Source organism: Notolabrus celidotus, chromosome 22 (genome assembly GCF_009762535.1).
Source record: "Notolabrus celidotus isolate fNotCel1 chromosome 22, fNotCel1.pri, whole genome shotgun sequence".
NCBI lineage: Eukaryota > Metazoa > Chordata > Actinopteri > Labriformes > Labridae > Notolabrus > Notolabrus celidotus.
The window spans coordinates 22096837-22121586 of record NC_048293.1 but is presented as its reverse complement, the minus strand read 5'-3'; the positions used below and the strand labels follow the sequence as shown (position 1 = coordinate 22121586).

General features: G+C 42.5%; 2 protein-coding genes across 2 annotated transcripts in view; one reads left to right on the top strand and one right to left on the bottom strand.

Annotated features, from left to right (window-relative positions):
* The window catches only part of trappc12 (trafficking protein particle complex 12), a 39468-nt gene extending 26240 nt beyond the window's left edge, over window positions 1-13228 (bottom strand). The window contains exons 1-3 of the mRNA XM_034675597.1: window positions 13166-13228; window positions 10454-11794; window positions 9989-10105 (exon numbers count right to left, since the gene is read on the bottom strand). Of these exons, the coding sequence (XP_034531488.1) occupies window positions 9989-10105; window positions 10454-11785 (1449 nt within the window). The 5' untranslated portion in view covers window positions 11786-11794; window positions 13166-13228. The remainder of the gene's footprint in view (window positions 1-9988; window positions 10106-10453; window positions 11795-13165) is intronic.
* Window positions 13229-13319: 91 nt separating this feature from the next.
* Window positions 13320-24750, top strand: part of eipr1 (EARP complex and GARP complex interacting protein 1) — a 78954-nt gene continuing 67523 nt past the window's right edge. Inside the window, exons 1-3 of the mRNA XM_034675598.1 lie at window positions 13320-13527; window positions 13725-13808; window positions 21289-21421. Coding sequence (XP_034531489.1) covers window positions 13486-13527; window positions 13725-13808; window positions 21289-21421 — 259 coding nt within the window. The 5' untranslated portion in view covers window positions 13320-13485. The remainder of the gene's footprint in view (window positions 13528-13724; window positions 13809-21288; window positions 21422-24750) is intronic.

Sequence of the window (24750 nt, the reverse complement as noted above, 5' to 3'; positions counted from 1 at the left end):
AGTATCTCTGTTTGTATAATCCTGGATCTGATTTCTTTTGGAAGCGAAATGTTAAAAACTGGTGAGTCTGTTGGTGTCCGGTGACCTTAACTCCCCGGCCTGCCTCAGCTTTAACTCTCACCATACTGTAAAAACTTCCTGTGTGTGCTGAACTTCAGCAGCACTCTCAGAGGAAAAAGGAAGTGGGACATTTCTGTTATTGTTGACAACAAAACCATCAAAAGCTATCCAGTAGCCCACTACTCAATCAGCGGCTGATATCACCCAGAGGAGCGTCACTTAGAGCTCAGACGCTGCGCTGAACTGTCTCAGGGAGTGTTATGGAGAGTTCTCCTACGAGCCATGAGCTACACTGTCTTCACATAATATATTATGCAAGTTTGTGTCTGTACATCTATCAGTGTTACTGTTTGAAGAGTCCAGTGATTGCCTGCGGGAGACAAAATGGCTGCTGTGTGAAGTTGGTATCAGTACGGCAGGCGAGTGTGCCGTCCTCCAGCTCGAGGGCGATCCTCTGTCCCCTGGTTCAAGTGTCTGAAAACCGACTACAGAGGCATCAAAGTGAAGTTAGCCGACGCTGTAATGACTGGCATTCTCTTTTAGCGAAATACAAATGTGTTTTTTTTTTATTCACACCCTCTGTGTAATCCAAAATGTCTGAGCTTAATTGAAGTCGCATGGGAGCTCCCTGTGTTAACCAGAGTTGGTGCAAGGAAGCCTTTTTATGTCCAATTCGCCTTGAGGCTTCAGGTCTTGCGAGAGAAGAAGTGGGCGTTCGTTTGTTCATCAAGCTTTGTCCTGCAGGTTTCTTTTTCTTAAACTCACTAAAGGAAGGGCGCTCTGAACTCTTGATCTTCAACACATTTTAGAAACCTCACCCCCTTTAATCAGGACCAGACTAATTATGGATCTGAGTTTGTGTGTAAGAGGGAGACAGAAGAGGTGTGCACGTTCTCATAGCACACTTTCTGTGAGTGTAACGGCCAAATTCCACCAGATCCGTATCTAGTCAGTCTCAGATCTGTGGAGGAGAATCCTTGATTCAGTAATTACAACAGGAAAACCTCGGTCACATGACTCCAGCTGTCCTGCTCCGTGCTGCGTTCTGCAACTGGCGTTGACGGATGAGAGAGCACAGAGCCGGACCACAGCGGATCAGAGATGGACCGGGTAAGTAGTGTAGTGTGTGTGACAGAGGGCGGAGCATAAAGACACACAAGAGGTAAAGGAGCATAACTTCAGCTGCAAGAAAAACAATATCCTGCTGTTTCCTGCAAGTTTTTGCAGCTGTGGGAATATATTACAAGTTTTTGATTTTTCCTTAAAGCTGGGGTTGGTAATCAGATTTAGATACACTTTTTGTTATACTGGTTAAAATGATCTTTATGTCCTGATGGCAATCAATACATAATGTGTTCTTAAAAAAGAGCGAAGAAAAGCTGCTATCTACAGCCGGAGTAAACCTGGGAAAACACCAACCAATCACCGTTTTTTGGGTGCCAAAATTTTAAACCATTCAAATCCCGTCCTGCCGTTCTGCCCGCCTCCTGCGCGTACATTTCCCCGGCGTGCACTCCTCCCAGTCCCCGTCCCCTGCCTCTATTTACTGCCCCTCTCGCTAGACCTCGGGCCTGTCCCCTCTGACCCGATGAGGTGCTTTGCCCATGACTGTAGTCCGGATCAGAGTCTAAAAAGCTCTCACCACGGGGGCTCTGACAAGCAGAAGAATTAATGGCATTTAGTTATAGTCCTACAGAAAATGTATATGTACTGTAGCGTCCGTCCGGACACTGTAGGGATGACGAGCCGATTCGTGAACACGTTGAGTTTTACTAATCGGTCACTGTCGGCCGTGATCACGCCAACCAACAAAACAACAATCAAAGTTTGAATGAATGAAGAACTTCTCCTCTTGTCTCTCCTCTCTCCAGCTCGCACTCTCTACACCTCTCCTGATGCCTTCACTGACTGTCAACACTGTAGGAATTAAGAACATCTACACTGAACAGGTTTAACAAACAGTAGAGTTGTTACAGTATTATATATGTGTTATAACTTTTCGCCTGATATCGTGTCACCAGTACAACTGGATAATGCTAGCATTTGTTCGTGTTTTTAACTTTAACTATGATAATGTTTTGGTGAGGACCGGTTTTGAATCAGTCACGATCATATGGTCGCAAGTCAGCGGCGCTTGTGCATGTGAGCGGGGGGGGCGTCGTTTTGGAGGAGCTCCGAGGGGAGGGGGGGAGGGGTTAGACGGAGTCATGAGGAAAAGCTACATTCAAATTCATGATGATTTTCCGAGACTACCAACCCCAGCTTTAAATGGAGCGTAAAGAGCGCAGAGGCGTTTGGCGCGATGGAGCTGAGGGGCGTTGTCTTTACTAACAGGATGTTCCTGTCTGAGGGGGCATGTCTTAGGGGGCGTGTCTGAGGGGGCGTGTCTGTGCAAGAGTTCAGGTGAGAGAGGGAGAATCACGCTGAGGTGATGTTGGGCTGAGGGGGGACGCTCTGACTCCCCTCCTGGTGAACCGAGGGAGAGATGTTGTTGTTGTTTTTGTTTTTGACGAGCTGCTGCTGCTGTTGTTGTTGTTGTTGTTGTTGCTGCTGTTGTTGTTGTTGCTGTTGAAGTTTTTCAAGTAACCAAATCAGAAAATAACATTTATAGTTTCTCTACTGTTTCCTTTATTGACGCTCTCTCTCTCTTTACTCAATCTATACGTATGTGATCTTCCATAATGTCCTCCGATTGCTCGCTCTCTTCTTTCACACGTGGCAGCTTTTAAAGCATGTGGTATTGAAATGTAAGCACCAACCTTATATAAAGCTAAAATGATTAATAAGAGCTATAAATGAGAGCAGCTGATAAAAATAGTGCTCAGTTTTGATACTTGATTTTTTTGTGGATGTATAATGACTCGTATATTTCTTTCAGATGACGTAAGAGCAGAAGTGCTGACGTCCAAAAATCTGTCAATTCAGGATTAGGATTTTTCCTCAGCTGTGTTTTGCAGTCTTGCATGAGGCATCATCAGGATGAGGTACTGCGTGAGTTTGTGGATTTGTAATGACAGCTCTCCAGCAGTGATGTCCACATTTACCAGATGAGGAGGAGAGAGACAAACACAGAGAAACAAAGAGAGAAAGGGAGGAAGAGCGGGGTTTCATTTCAATCTCCTGTGTGTTGTGACTGACTCAGTGCACATGTATGTATGTGCAGAGTGAGAGTGTGAGTGTAGTGTCTGTGGGTGCAGTCACACTCTGGGTCTGCAGCATGACTCATTCTGCCAGCTCATAACAGAACTCAACAACAACACACACATTCACACACACACACACACGCTGATGCCACACAGCAGAGGAAAAGCTCTATGAACCGACTCCTCGCTCCATCCAGGCAAAAGGCCATGATGATCATATCTGACATCAAATACAGAGGAGCAGAGAATGTGTTTAAAGTGTGTAAATAAAGACGCAGACCGGGTTTGATACACCTGACAAGTAAATGCAATCTGACACCGGACAGATGACACCTGAAGGCCAAATGAAGCCACCTGAGTGAGTAATCCCCCGCACAGCCTCGTGATCAACAACGTTAAGGCAGACAGGAACTTTTCACCATTAGCGTCTGTATATACCTCCAGGTATAGCTTTTTACTTCCCCAACTTTGAGATCAGGTATTTATAAACGTCAGGAAACCAAATAATAATAATAATAATAATAACTGATATTTATATAGCGCCTTTCAAGAAACCCAAAGTCGCTTCACAGGGTCAGGTAGGGGGTCTGGGAGGTAGGTGGGGATATCTAACGGGGAAAGGCCTTGAGGAAAAGGTGCGTTTTGACTGCTTTCTTAAAAGTGTCCAGGGTTGGGGCGCTGCAGAGGTTGGGAGGGAGAGAGTCCCACAGAGTAGAGACCGCCACACTTAATACTCTGTCCCCAAAAGGTCCGCAGCTTAGTCCGGGGGATGGAGAGGAGACCCAGGTCCGAAGACCTCTATACAAACGACTGCACCTCTGGGGACCCCTCTGTTAAACTCCTGAAGTTCTCGGACGATACCACCATCATTGGTCTCATCCAGGATGGTGATGAGGCCGCATACAGACGGGAGGTGGAACAGTTGGTCCTCTGGTGTGGCCAGAACAGTCTGGAGCTGAACCCGCTCAAGACTGTGGAGATGACAGTGGACTTTAGACGAAACCCCCCATCACTCTCCCCCCTCACCATCCTCAACAACACTGTGTCTGGTGTGGACAACTTCCGGTTCCTGGGATCTACTACCTCCCAGGACCTGAGGTGGACCTCCCACATAGACTCCATCAGGAAGAAGGCACAGCAGAGGCTGTACTTCCTCAGACAGCTCAAGAAGTTCAACCTGCCCCGAGAACTGCTCATCATCTTTTACACCTCCATCATCCAGTCTGTCCTGTCTCTCTCCATCACTGTTTGGTTTCCCTCTGCCTCTAAACGTGACAGGCACAGACTGCAGCGCACAGTCAGGTCTGCAGAGAAGATCATTGGAGTCAGCCTGCCCTCCATCCAGGACTTGTACCGCTCTAGGACCAGGAAGCGGGCCAGTAACATATCTGCAGACCCCTCTCACCCTTGACACTCACTTTTCAAACTCCTCCCCTCCGGTCGGCGTTACAGAGCTCTGTACACAAAAACATCCCGACACAGGAACAGTTTCTTCCCCTAGGCCGTCACACTGATGAACACTTAACACTGTGTCATAAACCAGCTACCTCATGGACAGAGCCACCTTCATCCTTGCACTATTGCACGTTATCATGTTTGTCTATTGTGTCTTTTTATTGCACTCGTGCCTTTTGTACTTATATATATATTTTATATATTTTTTATTAGTACTTGATTTTTAGTGTCTGTCTATTTATGTTTGTACAGGGAGTACGCAAAAAATAGGAGATGCAGGACTTAACAGGGAGCCAGTGGAGGCACATGAGAGTGGGGGTGATGTGCTGTCAGGGCTTAGTGTGCGTGAGAACCCTGGCAGCTGAGTTCTGCACACATTGGAGCCGGTCCAGAGCATTGCTGGGTACCCCGAACAGGACTCCAGTGCAGTAATCCAGCCAGGAGGCTATGAAAGCATGAACGAGGGTCTCTGCAACTGAATCGGAGAGAGATGGACGCAGACGGGAGATGTTCCTCTGGTGGTAGAAGGCAGACTTTGTGACTGATTTGATGTGTGACCGAAAGGAGAGGGTGGAGTCAAGAATGACACCCAGGCTGCAGACTTCAGGAGATGGAGAGATGGAACAGCCATCCACATGGAGGAGGAGATCTCCAACCTTCATGAGCAGTGGCTTGGGGGCCACAACCATGAGATCCGTCTCTTTACTTTTCAGTTTGAGAAGTTTAGTTGTCATCCAGGTTTAGAATAGAACAACTTCCTTCATATGAGCGGACCGTCTTCTGAGTAACTCCTGTTTCTTCTCCTGCAGGCAGCTACTCTTATTGTCACAGTCTATTTGTTTAGAGACAGACATAATACAAGACAAACAACCTTTGACGCCATGTAGCAGGATGTTTCACCGCTCAGTCTGACTGAGAGAGGATGTGTTCCTGTGTGAATGTGACGTCAGATTACCTCCTACAGCTGGACTTCACCGAGGCTATGTTTAATTCCTATAAACAGTCAGTGGATGCTCGTATGTGGCTTCATGCTTACTGATTGTTTGCACACAACTTTGTTTTCTCAGTTTTCAACCTCTCACCCAGCTCATCCACTCCTCTGATCTATGACTTACTTTGGTGCTAAAAGTTTGGAAACATATAATTTATTGGTGAGTAAATCATTTGAATGTGTGTGGATGGCAGTAAATGGAGAAGGCAGATGGTGTCTAGTCCATTCATCAGCAGTAGTGACTAAATGAATGATTATTATGTCAGCACAGCGATCAACAGCAAAGCAAGCTCCCTATTAGGGTGCAGGTCTCGCCGGCTCCACGCTGATGCAGTGAGCGGAGATGTTGTCCTTCAGCTGGAGGCCTTGGGTTCAAGTCTCTGTGTCGGCAATCATGAGTCTCATTGAAGTGTTTCTGAGCGAGACACTGAATCTAAAACAGCTGCAGAAGAGCCGCTCTGTAGCCGACTCTGACCTTTAGAGTCGGAGTGAAAAAAAAAGAGAATTTCTTTCAAGGATCACAAGTATCAGATTATACTGGTTTTAAACAAGTCTTCAGTTATGTGTCTGTGCAGAGGGCCTGATAACATCATGTGCTGATTTGCAATAAAAGATGGTGGACTAATCACAGAGGCGGATTATCACGCACAATCTCAGACGTTTCTGGAATTTGTTGATGCAATTAAGGACGAAAGATGAAACGAGGGGCAGCACTGACGAGCGTTTTACACACGACAAGGCAACTTTTGTACGCTGTATCTATGACTCTATGACATGACTCTAACTGAGGTTCATGAAGCTCCCTTTTATAAACTGAGGGTTTAAATCAATTTGCTAGGCGGTGTTTTTGCTTCACTTTTGTACAACGGGAGGAGATGCATCAACATACGTTCAGTGTGCAGGAGCGACATCCGAACAGGCTGCAAACTTTCTAAACTGAGTCTGAAAATGACCCTTCAGTGACGATCATTCAAAGGTTTTTATCAGGAGCTGAATTTTCCACTGAAGTCTTCTTCTAACTGATATAATATGACCCAATAAAAATCAAAGAAAGCACCTTTATGTTACGATAACATGCTTTCTCAACCCTGCTTCTAACAGGACACAAGCAGCGGCTGTTGCTCGCACATTCCTGTACGCTCAGCTTGTTTTGTCTTGAAGTATTCCTTCAGTTTTCATGATTCACGTTGTGTTTTTATCAAGCGGCAACCTCCGGTCTAAAAATATGAGTCAATGCGGAAGTGTTAAAAGCTGCAGTTCATCGTGGATCCGCTTGAGGCTGGCTCTGGAAGTACCGGAAGTCACATACACATGAATGGGGAAAAGACGATCTTTGCAGCATTAATAAACATGTTTACAGCCTGGTACAAAAGATGAGTGTAGTCTGAATAGCTAATTTCTCGATGTCCTCTCACTGTGAGGGGGGTGAATTTTTATTCTAATTCGGCAATTTTGAAGATATTGAGATTACCAGTCTTCCAATGAGAGGCACAGCTGCCCGTGGGAACACTACAGCTATTGGCTAGGAGGCTCAAAGCCCGCCTCTTTACGTCACACTGGCTCGACAGAAGCAATATGGCTGCCGCAGCCGATTGGTCTCAAAACAACTCTTCAGAAACAGATGGGTGACGTCACGGATACTACGTCCATATTTTTTACAGTCTATGGTTTTTATAGAGAAACAATTATTGGCAGATAAGATCTCCTCCCTGAAACCGATTCTATAATTAAGAACATAAAAAAAAAAATACCTCTGACACTCGAAGCTGCTGCTAATGTTAGCCGAGCTAGTTTCTCTGATAACTGAAAACACGATCTGCTGTCAGGGAAAGTTTCAGGTTTTAGAAACAGTTCCTCTTTGACGTCACTTCTGTCACTAAAAAGGAATTAAAACCAAGCGGCAACCTCGGGTCTCAAACGATGAAGACCATGCGGAAGTGTTATAAACTGCAATACATCGAGAATCCGCTTGAGGCTGGCTGCAGAAACACCGGAAACCACATAGACATGAATGTGAAAAAGGTGATCTTTGCAGCATTAATAAACATGTTTACAGCCTGGTTCAAAAAACAGCTTGGCCCTACGAAGCTAATCTCTCTATCGGCACACACTGTACGGGGGGTGAATTTCTTTCTAACGTGATGGTTCAGAAGATATTAAGATTTCAAGTTTTTGCCCAAATAAGGACATGACTGACGTGACTCCCGGTGGGGAACACATAGCTGTTGGCTAAGAGGCTCACACTACGTCACACTCTGCCTGGTTGAGTTCCGCATTTCCAATATGGCTGCCGCCGTCGATTGGCTTCAAAACAGCTCTCAGGAACAGATGGGTGACATCACGGATACTACGTTCATATTTTATACAGTCTATGATTAAAACATATTTTTTTGTAATCCTAACATCCATTTTAAGAATCTGCAGTGTGCAGTATTTACAAAAAAAAAGAGGCATACGTGTCACTTTCAGCATGCTTCGAGGCTACAGCTGGATAGTGAACACCCACAGAGAAGTCTTCTGTTGATAGCATCCAAAACAAATGTTGCGTCATTAATAAAAATCCTCCTCCAACTTGAACCCTGAACAGTCTGTGAAAACTAAACTGTGGAGGGAAAATAATAACTTTTCTGACCCCAAAATAAACGTCCGGTCAAAGACAGTCATAATGAGAAGAGAATAAAGTACCACCAACACAGGATGCAACAAATGATCAATTATAGACTTCTGTCTACAAAAAAAATACTAATACTAGTATTAATGTTGTTGAATCAATCACAGAGCCTGTGATGAATTAAATCGTCCGACAGCTCAACGAGAAAACTCATGAGCAGGTTCTGCTTCATATGATCCAGTTTATGTTGCTTTTCTGCATATCATCAATAAAACAACCGTGTGTGTGTGTGTGTGTGTTTACTGCTCAGAGCCAGGTGTAGCCCTCCTCTGCTTCCATATCTCACACACACATTTCTCCCTGTGTTTTTTTTAGCTTGTCATTTCTTGACATCTCTCCTGTAGGCCTGCGTTCCCTCTCCAGCTCGCCCATCTCTCTCCTTTCTTTTGCCTCTTGCTCCAGGGAGCCTCCCACACCAATTGGTAGACGGTGTATGATCCTCTTACACACACACTCACCTACACCATACAGTGCAAGCTGAGAGTAACATCTTGTTTGTGTGTGTGTGTGTGTGTGTGTTTGTGCGTCTACACCAAGTCCAGAAGGCCCTTGAAATATGCACAGCAGTCCCATGCATAATACATGGGCACAGCAGGAGAAAAGAACTTGTGAGCCAAGTGGATCTCCACCTTTCCATCCCCTCCACTTCACCCTCCTCTCCTCATCCTCCTCTCTCCATCATCTGCTGCTGCCGTGCATATGTTTTAAATAACAACTGTCTCTCAGGGTCATGTGTGGGTCAGATGATATGATGGAGGAGAACGAGTGTACGATGCATGCTCACAAAAGAAAGAGGTTTTTATGCTCTGCAGAAGAACAGCAGAGGGATGCAATATGAAGAGAAAGGAGAGGAGTCGTCGGCTGTTCTCAGTCAGCTGAGTGTCGGTGGAATCACTGACTGCACAGGCCGACTGTCAGAAGGTCAGACGGGCTGCAGTAACCACAGGATGTGAGGCTGCGGTTACCTATCCATGCTTTTGTCATTAACCTTTACAAAGTGAGGTAATGGTCCCAAAATACACACGTGCACGTACACTCCATACAAAATACCTCCTTTGTTTTCTTCTCCTCTGTGCTTTGAGTCTGAGTTAACCTTTCAGAAATTATTACGAGGGAACTCTTCATCAAATTATTTTTGCACAGTGTCTCTTTTACCCAAATTTGGGCCCCTCTCTCCGAGCAGAGTTAGCTAATCTACACCAAGGAGATCACTTGGCATGAAAAGTCTCCATGTCACCTGCTGGAAGACGCACCAGACGCTTCCTTTGTCACATTAAGAGGCAGGTGAGCCTTTCTCTAATATTTAGTGAACCCACTTTGACATTTCAAGTTAAAAAAACAGGATTCAATTCAGGGTTAACAGGTCTTGTTTCTACTTTCTTGTTATACATTTAATATTTATATTTTAACCCCAATAAAAGAAGAAAAAAGCTGCTCTAGCGAAGACTGATCTGGTTGTTTGACCCCTGATTAAAAAACAGCTTTTCAACCTCTCAAGTATCTATAAAATATCAGCTTTACATCATCTATAAAGCTGATCATCATCTCTTCTTTTTACTTAGTCGTTGCTGTACGTCAGACCGCTCTGGCACACTTTGTGATGTTTGGAGCCTCAGAAGTGAATAAAAACAAATCATTTATACACACAGAGTACAGTTAGTGACTTACGATGAGCTGTTTGAGGCCTGTGAAGGACTGCTCCACCGAGTTGGCAGTGAGGACCTGACGCTTCATCGCTGCCTGTTCTCCCAGGAAACGAAGCATCAGGTCTTTTACAGCATCGCCCTGAAACAAAACACAGAAATGTATTAAAAACATGGAGGATGACAGTTTCCATGTTAAGAATCACACTTTTAATCTGAGTTTCGAAATGCACAAATTTAAAGACTTGTTATTGGCAGTTGCTCGACATTAGATTAAGTAATAAGGCGTGTGAAAGGATGCATGGACATGTGTTGGTAAAGTGCTTTAAGGGGTCAGAAGACTTGATAGGCACTGTATGAGTGCAGTCCTTATAACAACGACATGAGAGATAAATGAAAAGATAACTTCTATTGTAACAGGATGAGAAGTAAAACACACAATGATCTTCAAGTTTAAAATCAGTGCAGTGTATTATAACAATGTGTTTACCTGCAGGTTGTCGAACTTGAGTCCCGGCATGGTGAGTCTGATGGTCTCCACTAAAGCTGGGCTGTACTGCTGGGTGGCCACAGAAATCAACACCTTCCTCGTCTCCTCAGACGGCAGCCAGGCATCATGGCGCCTGTCCACCTCACTCAGACTCAAGGCTTTCGCGAACGGGTCGTCGCTGCCTGAGAACAGCTGGTTGAAGGGCTGGGGCTGACTGGCCGGAGTCTGAGACGGAGCTGGGACTGTTTGTGGTGGAGGATGTTGGGCTTTAGTGGTTGATTCGGGAGGGGCAGGTCCGAACACTGAGCTAGGGGTGGGAGCTCCAGAATCCAGAGGTCCTCCCGGGGTGGAGATGGAGGAGGATGTGGAGGAGAGCTGGCGCTCAGGAGTGGGAGCGATCGGTGCAGGGCTGGAGCCAGGAGGGATGTCAGCATTTGGGTTTGAAACAGAGATAAAGGAAGAGGGGGCAGTGAAGGAATCAAAGAAGTCAGTGGCTGGGTTGCACTGTCCGTTGTCGGTGAAGAACTTACTGAGGCTGGGGCTTGGCTGACACACAAGGGGGGGCGTCTGCTTGCTGGGCGTCACTGCCTCGGTGCTTGGTCCACCACTCCCCATGCTGAAGCTGGGGGACTTGATGAGAGTGGGCTGGAAGCCATCAGGCACCAGAGACTTTGGCTGGGTTCCATGGCTGAATATGGTGCACACCGGCACATTCTCGTTTTTCAGGGTTGTCCCTTTAGCTTCTTGTAGCGCTAGTTCCTCTACTATGACATCAGATGGGCTCTGAAGGTCCTCAATTGGAGAAACAACAGCTACAACTTCCTCTTGTGTTTCTGTCTGCTCCTTTGCGTCCTCTTCTACCTTCTCCTCTTTGTCCTGATCTTCCACAGAAACCGTTATCTCAGTTGTGTTATGTCCAATTTCACCAAGTTCCTGAGTGATGCATAAAGTCCCTTGTTCCTTGTCCAAGTCCTCATCCTCGTCCTCCTCCTCCTCCTCCTCCTCAATTCCTCCATCCAGAAAAGAGTCAATGGGCGCCACATCATCCTCCTCACTGTTATTGGGCGAGTCAGAAATCATGACACTCTCCATCATCTGGTCATTGAGCTTCTCCAGCAGGCTCTCTGAAGGTGTTGCACTGCTGTCCTCCTGCGGGGTGACAAACTCCCCGCCCAGGTCGATGCTGTCTTCCTGGGGTAGGAGGGAGTCTCTGAAGGGGGTCTGACTGGTGGTGGGCTCTGGAGGATCTGGGGCTGGGGTTTCAATGGTGACATCTTCTACAGTGATGTCCAAGGTGACAGGCCGCTGAGCTGGAGCCTCGTCACTATCCATCTTAATGCTCTGGATAGTGAAACAGAGAAAATAAAGACTTTTCAAAGGCTCAGAGAGAGAAACTGGCCTCCACACTAAATGTTCATGGACTTAATCCAAGCCAAGAAGCAAGAAACCTTGGTGTTTTATTTGACTCTGAATTTAATTTTAAACCACATGTTCATTTTATCACCAAAACAGCTTTTTTATCATTTAACTGGCATTGGCTACCTGTTGCTTTTCATGTTGATTTTAAAATTATTTTACTAGTTTTTAAGGCGCTGCATGGCCTTGAAACCAGACTACATCTCAGAGATGCTTTTAGTGTATAAACCAGGATGGCCTCTCAGATCCTCCGGCTCCTCTCTTTCAGCCGTCAGAGGAGAACAAAAACATTTGGTGACGCTGCTTCAGCCACTACGCTCCTAAACTATGGAACTGCCTGCCGGAGGATCTGAGAGGAGCTGACCGAGATATTGAGACTTTTAAATGTAAACTAAAAACATATTTATTCAGTCTGGCTTTTATGTAGGGTTTAACAATTTTATTACCTACCTTTTACTATGATATTGATTTAAATGTTGCTTTATTATTTTAGTAATTTTAACTATTATCATATTCTATTTTTATTTATTCATTCATTTATTTAATTTTTTTATCTACTCAGTTTTATTGATATTTCTAGCCTTAGTTTCATTTTCAACTCTTATCCTTACCCTTTTTAAATGTATTTATTTTAACTATATGTATTCTTAATTTTGATGCTTTAGATCATTTTAATTACACATATTTTATTGTTGGTGTGCATTAGTCTCTATTTTATTTTGTTTTGTTATTTTCATTTTAATTTGTATTGTTATTATTATTATTTTCCCCTAATATGTCTTGCCATTGTTTTATTTCTGCTTCTGTCTTGTTTTCAGTCGCTGTGAAGGACTTTGGGTTGCATTTGATTTGTATGAAAGGTGCTCTATAAATAAAGCTTGATTGATTGATTGATGTTTTGATGCATCAACAAATACTGAGATAAATACAGCACACATAGCAGCCACTTCCTGATATTTAATAGCCAAACAAACGCTGATTTTAGCACAATAACTCAAAGACAGCATTAGATTACAACTACAGAGAGAAAGAGTCAGTTTCTCAGCTTATTAATTGTGCTTTCTCTCCTGTCCTGTTAAATCCATCACGGAGCTATCCCATGATTGTTGTCTAATTAGCACTAGCACGCTAATGCTACGTTAGCCGGTTGGCTTTGGCTTCACCGATGGTTGCCAATTGAAAACATATACATCACTTAACGCGTCTAAAATAAAAGAAACACATTAATATGCTGGTTTGAATTCTATAAAATGATAACAACTGCAACATTTCCTCGATAACGTTTAATTTACTCACCTTACTGCAGAATGACAGCTTGTACTCCACAGGGCATGCGCAGTACTGAGAGTCAGCTGGACGTACGGTGTCCCTGAGCAGTCAAATTTCATCCCAACGCTGGTTTTGCGATTCTCGTCTTCTTCTACGCTCTTTAAAAAGGCGCTACAGCTTCGCCTGGGAGCCGTTACGCATTTGACGTTTCTTGATTCCCGGAAGTAAAAACCTGTGATGTGTTTGTGGACAGAACGTTATAACTCTGTTATATTTTAAGCGTTTTATCACTTGGAGAGATTTTTAAGCTTATAAAAGAAGCGGGAATTGTGGCATAACTCTGAAAAATGGAGGACGACGCTCCTGTGATTTATGGTCTCGAGTTTCAGGTAACAGTTCATGCTATTCTGTCACCATTCATTACTGTTTACATGCTAGCTAGTGGGAGTTAGCTCTGTTATATTCAATATCTTATCTGTTTTAAGCTCATACACGAGCTTTAAAGTGTGTCATTGAGGTGTTTAAGTAACATACAATGTTTTTATGTGATATAGGATAACCATATTATTACTTTCCTCCTTTACAGGCTCGAGCACTGACAGCTCAGACAGCTGAAACTGATGCTATTCGGTTCCTTGTGGGCACACAGTCACTGAAATTTGACAACCAGGTATGAATTAAAATCCTGACAGACATTTAATCTCTTTATTGGTGAGATAACATGAAATACAAATCAAGAACAAACAATGAAAAGGAAATACAAAGAGCAAACCTAACAGAGGGACATTCAGCACAGGAGCTACAGAAAGTTAGAAAAGATGCAGGGATGTTGATGTTGCTGAAAGTTGAGGCACTTTGAGGATAAATAAAATGATTAAATGCACCTACTATAATTTCAATTTTAATGCTTATGCACATCTATACGATGCACACATATATATTCTACATAGTATCTGTATCCTTGTAAAAACTTACTCCATGCTTACTGTGCAATGATGTTAGTGCAACTATTGTTTTTTCATGTGCAATGTTGACTGCAGCATCTTCTTTACCACATCATTATGCTTATCTCAAAGTGTGTACTTCCTCCAAATATTGCACCGAGAATCACTCTATGGTCTTCAAGTGCAATTTATTTTAGTCCAGTCACACATATTTTCCCACAAACATTTCATGACAATGTTTGAGATTGTGTAAAATTTTAAGGGTGTCCAAGAACTTTTTTCCACCTCCTGTATATGATGTATTTATTTATGTTTGATGTTATTCTGTTTTAGCTATGAAGCTTTTTGTTCATGTCCTTCACTTTCATATTCAAGACCCCCTTGTTTTTTTGTTTTGAGCTGTTACAAGTACATTTCCACCAATGGAGGATCAATTAAGTAGATCATCTCTTATCTAAAAAAAATGAGAAGGTGCAGAAATAAGGTATATTTTGTTGATTATGTGTTGTGTACATGTTTAGATGCATGCCATGTGGGCAGAGATTTCTCTTTGTGTTATGTGATCTGAAAAAGGTTGTGTGAAGAGTGAGGGGCTGAATTATGCTGGGGAGTCTTATCAATCAATCAAGCTTTATTTATACAGTATAGCCCCTTTCATCCATTTAAACCATTTGTAACATTTGTATATATCTTAAATCTGTATTATTTATTTATTTTATTTTACTTATTTAAACGTATTCTAGATTGTACTTTTGTCTGGGTTGCTGCAACAACCAAATTTCCCCACGGGGATCAATAAAGTAATATCTTATCTATCTTAAATCAAATGCAATTCAAACTTTACAGTGAATGAAAACAAGAAAGAAGCAGAAATAAAATAAAGGCAAAACTTAAAAAAAAAAAAAGATTTTATAATCCTCAACTCAACTTTATTTTCTATAGCACCTTTCATAGATAAAAGCATGCAGCCCAAAGTGCTTCACAGAATAACAGAGAGACAGAAAACAACAGCAATGGTGAAATTATAAAAGGCATGATTATAAATAAAATACTTAAAAATAAAATCGATACAGTAAAATGAATACAATAAGTAGTAGTGGAAAGAAAAGTTAAAAATAAGGTAGATTTAACAAGATCAGATGAATACAAGAAATAAATAGATAAATAAATAATTATATAAGATAAATACATGTTGAAGCAATGATTAAAATAATAATAATAAAATATAATTATAATATAACATAACAATAGAGACTTATGCACACTAATAACAGCAATATATGTGTTATTAAAATAAATTCAAGCATGAAATTAACATTAAGAATATACATCTTTAAAATAAATAAAAAAGGTGAGTTGGAGCTAAAATAAAGGCTAAAAATATCATTGAAACTGATTAAATAAATAATAATAATAATAATAATAATAATAAAGGTAGAATGTAAAAGATAAGAAATAAAAATTATAATATTAAAGCTCCTTAAAGGAACTTTCTATTTAGTTTGGCGCCCCCAGTTGGCAGAGTATTACATCTTACGTCTTCTGAATAAAAATAAAAATCACACACTTTAATTTGAATTGTGAAATATGTCACTCACTGTGAATCTTTGCTGTGGAGAAGGTACATGAGGGCAGTTTCTTTCCTCTGCATGCTTTACTTAGTCTCATCTGTCACCTACCCCCTCTCACTGGTTGCAGGCATTCAAGACTACAATATGGAAAATGTCGATCTTCCTGTCAGCAGTTTGATTTTGTGCATCATAAAGGTGCATCACAGTTCATTTCAATCTGTTTTGAAAGAGCTGGAAAAGGTAAATGTTAATCGTTCATCTTGCGTAAGGACTCAGATGATATTTATTGCAACATAACTGTGAGTGAGATGGATATTATTTGGCCTGTGATTAATTGATTATCTAGTGAATTTATTGTGTGATATCGTGTGTGTATCTGTGCTTTCTCTACATGTGTGCTGGAGTACGTGAGTGTGCGAGTGTGTGGCTGTGTGTGCACATCTTGCAGAGGTTATTTCAGACACAGATGACGGAAACAGTTGGCTGTCAATGATTGAGATGGAGAGAGAGAGAGAGAGAGAGATTCCTGCTTTGAAAAAAGAGGAGCCTATTCTCTGGCAGACTCCGGTGTGAAAACGGTCTGGCACTGAATGCAGACGCAGCTCAATCCAAGTCTTGTGTAGCGAGTCTAATTCAGAGCTCGTTGGGAACGGTGACAATGCATCCCAGTCGATCTGTGTGATTTCTTATCACACACTGTTAGTAGCTGAATATACTCCTCTTCGCACTTTCACTCTCACTCTGGCACACTGAAACACACGAGAACCAGGGAGGCACCAGGAACTTTAATAATAGAGTAAATCCATTCTTAGCATAATTTTCAAATTAATGCAGTAATGAAGGCGGTTATTGTGCTTATCATTTATTCATGGGTTCATTACTTTAAGGCCACGCAGGACCTCTGCTGCAATTTTGTGACGTCGTAATAGAAAGTTGTACTAATAAGAGAGACGCGGTGAAATCCTCAATCATCTGAAATCACATTTAAAATGCAATAACCTGATGTAATGTCGCCCTGCTGCCTCTTGTGTTAGACTTTATCCTCAAATTTAGCGATCTGAGGATAAAGTCTAAAAAGTAAATGAACAGTTTTATTAAAGAAGATGTAAATATTCAGTCTAATGAAAGCAGGAGGAGCAGTGTACAACCTGCATTTACCTATAAATGAATCTGATTGATTGCTGCAGTGTCAGAAATACACTGCATGGAAATATTCTCTAAACTGCTCCTTCTCGTTATTTCTTTGTACTTGTGAAAAGAAATGGACCATCTTCAAGTAGCTGCAGATTTTTGGAGTTTTATTTAAACCTCATTCAACTGATCTTGTGAGGAATAGGAGAAGCTGATTCTCTGTGAGTTGATCCGATTGGCTCGTCGTGCTTGGCTGTTATTGGCACAGATGTTTGAGAGTCAATACCAGTGTCCGGCTCCGTGCTCTCTTGTCCGTTAAATCGAGGATTCTCCTCCTCCTCTCCTCAACCATGTTGTCTTTCTGGTCCTCTGAAAACCTCTGACTTGTTGACTCCAGGCCTGGCTCCGCTCATCATGACGGTTTGTTGTTGTAGTTAAGTGAAATACGATCTGGTGATAACAGGAGTGTTTTATTCTGAAAATTAACCAGATGTTTTCATTTTGTTTTGGTGCCTGACTTCCTGTCCCGCTCCATCTGCTCTGTTGAGATTGATGCGTCGTGCTCCGGCATCCGGCAGTAATAGAAGTCTTGTGTATCTGATCCGGAGGACTCCGACCTGCTAGATCAGAGACGCAGCCGGAACGCAACGGAGCGGATCCAGTGGAAGTTAACACAATGACTCGAATAGAAACTTATCAGATCTGGTGCCGTGACGGATTGGCCGTTAGAGTTCATCAAAACTGTGAAACATCTTACTAGATATGCTCTCTAATCTCATCATCTTGGAGGAGGCGTGCTTTGGGACAGACACTGCAGCCAGTCACCAGAGGGGGGGCGCTCCATTTTTTGGGGCTTTACCTTTCAGGAGCGGTAATGTCATCCATCTTTTTGCACAGTCTGGTTTTGATGCTGTCTTGTTAAAGTAATGCAAACCTTGAAAACAAACATTATTTTAACTCGTGTTGTTAAAATGTAAAATCTGTCATGACCTTGGTTTTCTGATATTAATGTCAAAGCTGAGAACCTAATCGGGATCATCGTTGGTCTCTTAGTTCGTGGTCTTTAAGATGACCCTGATTTGAAGTCCCAGATTGGGTTTGTTTTATTCATGAGCTCTTCGTCTCTTCCACTCTGCATAACTTCGCTGGCCTACATCGGTGCGCTCCGTCCGTCTCAGTCTGAACTTGTGATGTGAAGAATGTTTTTTCGATTGGCATTTCAGCCCTGATAGCTTCTGCTGTATCCATAAGCCTGCTGGCCTCTCCACCTCCCATTAAGCATAATGCAGGGTGGAAATGTCTCTTTTAACTCGCAGAGCACCTCTCAAATCCCTCAGAGACCAATAGCTGGAATGACAAATCGGAGGGCGCGTCGGCATGGCATTTAAGGCTGCTAACGAGATAAAGCGCCCGAGCTTGGCACCTCTCACCCGCTCGCCACTCCTCCGCCCCGCTTACTGTCATCTGCACGGCTAAAGAGCTTTAGCAGAGAGGCCCTCGGAGTGGGGGCCACGAGCCAGCTCGGCTTTATCCCTCCCTCACCCCCGCTTCCCAATCTTCCCTCCCCTCTCCTCCTCCTTGCTTCAGTTCCTCCCACCATCGGCACATAATTAAAACTGCTGGGCCGGCTGCCCAAGTGGCTAAGGGCTATGAGTCACTCCCTAGACCTGAAGAATGAGGGATAAATCACCTGGGGGAGGAGGGCTGGAACTTCTCTCCCCTCACACCTGGGTTCATTCAGGGGGACCCTATTACCGGGCCCTCCAATTACCCTGTCCCGCCAGCCTGAATTTATTTGTGCCGCTCCCCCACCACCATAAAATTATAACTTTGCCTAATAATTTTTTGCTCGCTGCAGTCCAACTCAAGGTTAATAGCTGCCTAGCTGACTTTGAGGGGGCTGAAGGATGCTGCTGCTCCGCTGGTCCTCCTCCCAACACCCCTTCTTTCATCCTCTTGTTTAGCCCGTAAAAGTAGAACAGGGAAGGGGAGTGGAAGTGCCTCGCAGGAGTTATTGTCCAGTGCAACCCCATTAACAGTCCCCCAAGGTGCTGTAAGTGTCTCTCATCGGGGAGAAACCGCCATTAATTGTCTGATCAAACCTTGAGACCCTCACTGTTTTACTGTATCGAGGGCCCTGAACTGCATTCAATCGCAAGCCCTCGTAGAATAGATTTCCATGTTGTAAAAAGAGCCGAAGAAGGAGTCGCTGTTAACATCTTATGGATAAAAGTTAGCTTCTTGTTTGTTGAACTTGTGCGCTATAAAGTGAGAGAGCTGATGATTGTGTTTTCAAGGCCGTGACATTTGGAGCATTTCTTGGTCCTCGTGACGGGAAGTGATTTAGCTTCTACATTTAACAACGTGTTCTAGTGCATCTTTTGCATTCTTGATCATGAACATTTAAGCTACAGGGAAAACAGATCATACAATGTTAGGATGAGTTTTTTCTTTACGCTGGAAACATTGAAAAGAAAAATCTGACCTCCACCTTTTATCAGAATATTTTGACCCCATCCTGCAGGTCCAAGCTCAGTATGACATTGCAGAAGGAACTTCAGTTTAGATTCTTTGTTTTCTTTCTTGTTAGCGTCTCATCGCTTTATCCTCGCTTATCTTTGTCTGAGGATGCTATGTGATGTAGCTCTGGGAATGATGCTGACTTCCAACTAATAAGGACTTCCACCAGATCCATGTTCGGTCTGTCTCCGATCCGATGCTGTCCGGCTCTGTGCTCTCTTGCCCATCAACTTCCATTGGTTGCGTTTTCAGAACGCAGCACAGAGCGGGACAGCTGGAGTCATGTGACCGAGGTTTTCCCCACGGTAATCACTGAATCAAGGATTCTCCTCCTCCTCTCCTCATCCATGTTGTCTTTCTGGTCCTCTGAAAACCTCTGACCTGTTGACTCCAGGTCTGGCTCCGCTCATCATGACGGTTTGTTGTTGTAGTTAAGTGAAATACGATCTGGTGATAACACAGAGTGTTTTATTCTGAAAATTAACCGGATGTTTTCATTTTGTTTTGGTGCCTGACTTCCTGTCCCGCTCCATCTGCTCTGTTGAGATTGATTCGTTGTGCTCTAATCCGGAGGGCTCCGACCTGCTGGATCAGAGACACAGCCAGTACGCAACGGAGCGGATCCAGTGGAAGTTAACAAATTGACTAGAATAGAAACCTATCAGATCCGCTGCCGTGACAGATCGGAGATGGACCGGACACGGATCTGGTTGTCCCTAACACTTTCTTTTCCATGCTGTGTTTTCGTCTGCAATGTCAGATTACCACCGATAGAAGTCAGTGAGATGTTATGGCAGGGTGTGCATTCAGCCTGCTTTTGCTCTCCATAGAACTCTTTTTCCTGCACACACTGAAGCTTCCTGAAACGTGACAACTATAAACAGGAACCAGAACACTTCTGATACTGAAAATCCAGACCCCTGAGTATAGATTGTACATTTCTATGCTGAATCTGTGAATAAAGATTACTGTTGTAGTGATAATTGTGTGCATTATCACCTTTTCAATACATGAAGTTTGAGAAATATGCATTATATACGTCTGATCCGACCTTAAAGCTCCTGTGAAAACTTTAAATTTGTGTTGGTTTTGGCTCATTGCTCATTTATTCCCCATTTCTATTAATATGCTTCTATATTCTTACTTCTGTTTCGTGTTTAAGAGCAACTGTGACGACTGAATGTCCCTCCAGTATGAATAAAGTATTTCTGATTCTGATTCTGATGCCGACAGCCCGGTCACAAATCCGTGTTGTACCCTTTATTTCCCAGGAACCGGAGCTACATCAGCAATACGGTGAAGTTTACATTTCTTCGTCATATGATCCGTTAAGTTAAGACGAATACTTCCTGCTCTCCATCCTGTTGCTGCCCCTCTCATACTGTACCTAATTGATACTCTGCAGATCAAAACTAGACATGTAAAATGATGGCACACTCAGCCGTGGTTTAATAATCTACTGCCAAAGGTTTGCAAAATAAAAAATGTCTCTCTAAAAACTGCACAATTAAAGCCCTTCAACAGAAAAGCTCTCTCAGATAATGCACCTCGTCCCCAGCTCCATTTAGCAGAGCCATTTGTCTTCAAAAAAAAAAAAAAAAAAAAGATGGAATGAGCTTTTATCGATTTCCTTTTTGTTTTGCCTTTTCCTCTGACTCCTCCAACATGTCAAATGAGAACTCCCGTGAATCCAACACGACTTCAAGAAGTGTCTTAATCGTCGCTTTAAAGGCTAAATCAAGATGAAACGTCTCGGCGTTGACAGGGAAGAGAGAACCAAAGAGAAGCCTGCCTTGAAATTACGTTTACTGTCATATTAAAAAGAGAAACCTTCTTTTCTGTGGGATTCAGAGGAGTGTTGGAGCTTTGAACTGCAGCTGGTGTGTGTGTGTGTGTGTGTGTGTGTGTGTGAGGGAGGTGCTTGCGGTGTTTTAACTCCAGCTTCATCCTCTTCTCTCTCTGTGTGTCTTTGCTTTTCTTCCAGATCCACATCATTGACTTTGATGATGAGAATAACATCATTAATAAGAATGTCCTTCTGCACCAAGCTGGGGAGATATGGCACATTGGCGCCAGTCCTGCAGATAAGGCTGTGCTCACCACCTGCTATAACAAAAGTGAGTCCTACTGTTTCCGTCTGTCTCTGGATCCATTCACAGTCTCTCTCTACGCATCATGATTCTCTCAGTTTTTTCTTTATTCCTCTTTCTGTTTCTCTCTTTGTTTGTGCCGTGCATCTACTTTTCTTTCTCTTTTCACATCCAAGAACTCCTCAAAACTTAACAGAATCATCTTTATCTTCTGACTTTATCTGGAATTTCTCCCGCCAGTCCTGAAGTCAAACTTTGTGTTGTGCAGGGTGAGCTGTAGGAGTGCAGCAGGTACATATACAGGGATATCACTGCATGATAAAAGCTGCAAGTGATGACGTTAAAAATCAACTTTTGCTGCTTTGTCCAAAAACTCCACTGGAGCATGAATCAACAGCCGTCAGCTCTCTGTGTTTAAAGTTATATTTTCGGCTTTTATGCCTTTATTCTGAAGCTGGGAGAGACAGTGTAGAGTGACATGCAGTAAAAGAGGCCGCAGGTTGGAATCAAACTCAAGCTGCCTGCTTGAGGACGATAGCCTCTTCACAAGAGGTGCGCAATTTAACCGGCATGCCTCAGCTCTCTCTATTTATTCATGTTTTTGGTCTCAAACAGGGGTAAATGTAGTTAAAGAATAATGTTTTCATGGACTTTTATAAGACTTTTATTAATGATTTCAGGAGAATATCCCCCCTCAGATAATGCTCCAAGTATAGACTCATTCTACGTCACAATAATACTCTCTACATTTGCATTTTCAGAGTAATAGGAGCGTGTTTCAATACCTTATTACAATCTTTCAATGCGGCGCCATCTAGGTAAGGTTGGTGTCGCGGATGCATTGAGGTCACAGTCCTCTCGCACAGGTCTTAGGATAGATTCCTGATCGGTCATTTCTTATTCTCTCACCCTGTCCTATCAAAATAAAAGCACAAGCCCCCAAAGATTATTTAAATAACAAAAGAAAACTTGATTAGACTTCAGGTGAGATGAACGGATATGCTCTATCAAAGAATGCTCCCACTGGAGACAAGCGCCCAGGATCCTCTCGATAGGAAAAACTATTTCAGGGTTCCCAAGCGTCCTGGAAAAACTGGAAAACCTGGAAAACAATTGACCAGTTTTCCAGTACTGGAAAACACCTGGAAAATAGGAGAAAAAGTTAAATGTCCTGGAAAATCACGGATTGTCCTGGAAAATTATTCCAACATGACTATATGAGACCTGACAAGGTTAAAAAAACACACCCCCATTCAACATTTGTGGCCATTTTTGTCATTCAGATCTATTTAGGTCAATTTATGCACTGATCCTCTGATTATTATTATTATTTATTTATTTCAGTAAGGCAGCTTCCAGAGTGTTTTGCTGGCTCTTTTGTTTTTTACTTAGCTCATTTTATATTTTTTGAGAAAAGAGAAAGCTGAGATGAGAGTTGGCCATCATTGTTGCTTGGTTGCACTAATAAAGTGCTGTACATCTGTGGTTGCATTGTTCTATAATTAATTTGCCATCATTTTTAAACATGTAAGATAGGGCTGAACGATTTTGGAAAATAATCTAATTGCGATTATTTTCCTTAATATTGCGATTGCGATTTAGTATATGATTATTTTTTCAAGGTCCTCTTCTCATGTATTTTTCAACAAACACAAGTAATAAATCAATCTGTATTATAATAAACAATATCAGGTTTATTATACACAAACTGTTCTTTCTCATAGGCTGGACTTCTGTTAAGATAAAGGCAAATGAAGCATGAATTAATATGAAAGACGGTTTATTTATCTACTTCAATTACAGTTGTAAACTTACTGAATCCTTTGACTTGGAGTCTTGTAAGCGTTCACCACAACTAATTAACAAAATTCTGCCAGACAAGTGTTTTCAGTTTAAAGCATGTTTGGATGTGAACCAGCGGAGACGCTCAGCTGGGAGCTGCGGCTGAGTGACAGGTCTCTTTTTTCTGCGCTGCCGGACTGATTCTGACCCGGTTGCGCTCCTGACTGACACCTGACCACGTAAACATGCTTATTTTTCTCAATAAGAACCAGTAGACAGAAAACTGGACACTGTGAGTATTAAATATGATTCTGTTCAGTTGTCCTGTTGCAGTAAATCCACATGTTGTCTGGGTCTTCACTGATTCTGCGTCTGCGGAGATGATTTATAAGCCTGCTCCACATGTTGATATTTATGGAGAGAATATTGTGTCTTTAATATGCAATCAAAAATAATGGATTTGAGAACAAAAAACAATTTTGCAAACAAAATTATGATTTGAAAAATATGAAATAATGCAATGAATAAAGGAAATATATTTGTGATTAAAAATGTATCTTTATAAATCCACTCTTTTTTTGTTACAAACAAAATTATTATTCTCACGAACCACAGATTCGTTTGCGTTTCCAGTTTTTGCGTTTGCGTTTCCAGTTTTTGCATTTGCGTTTCTACATAACTGTCATGGGCGGGACCTCCCCTGAGAGATGCAAGAAGCCTCCTGAATGGTCAGTCTCACTCAGAGAGACGGTGTGACAACTTCCGCCCCAACAAGTTGTTGCCGCGAAGGGAGACCGAACGACAAGTGTAACCTTAATAGCACCAATAAGACAGAAAATAGACAGGTATGTTACGCAAAACGTACCTGTTTCTCGATGTTGATATGTCTCCCTTCGCGGCAACAACTTGTTGGGGCGGAAGTTGTCACACCGTCTCTCTGAGTGAGACTGACCAATCAGGAGGCTTCTTGCATCTCTCAGGGGAGGTCCCGCCCATGACAGTTATGTAGAAACGCAAATGCAAAAACTGGAAACGCAAATGCAAAAACTGGAAACGCAAACGCAAAAACTGGAAACGCAAACGAATCTGTGGTTCGTGAGAATAATAATTTTGTTTGTAACAAAAAAAGAGTGGATTTATAAAGATACATTTTTAATCACAAATATATTTCCTTTATTCATAGCATTATTTCATATTTTTCAAATCAAAATTTTGCAAAAATTTGGCTTAAGTTGTTTTCTTCATCCCCCGCTCACACGTGTCTCGTTCTTCTGAGTTTATTTGCCGTCGGCAAATCAGCTGAAAGGCGCATTACGGCCACCTACTGCATGCATGTCACGTGAGGCTGCGTCTGAGTACATGAAACTTTTATTATTATTTTTTTTTAGTCTCAGCCTTTGCGATTTGATAATCGCATTCTATTACATTGCGATGTCGGTTTGAATTCGATTAATCGTTCAGCCCTAATGTAAGAGATGATTTCATCCATAGCCATAGACTGCATGTCTTCAATGTAGACTTCCACTGAGAGGAACATATTAGACTATTTAGGAACTAAATTAGGAACTACATTT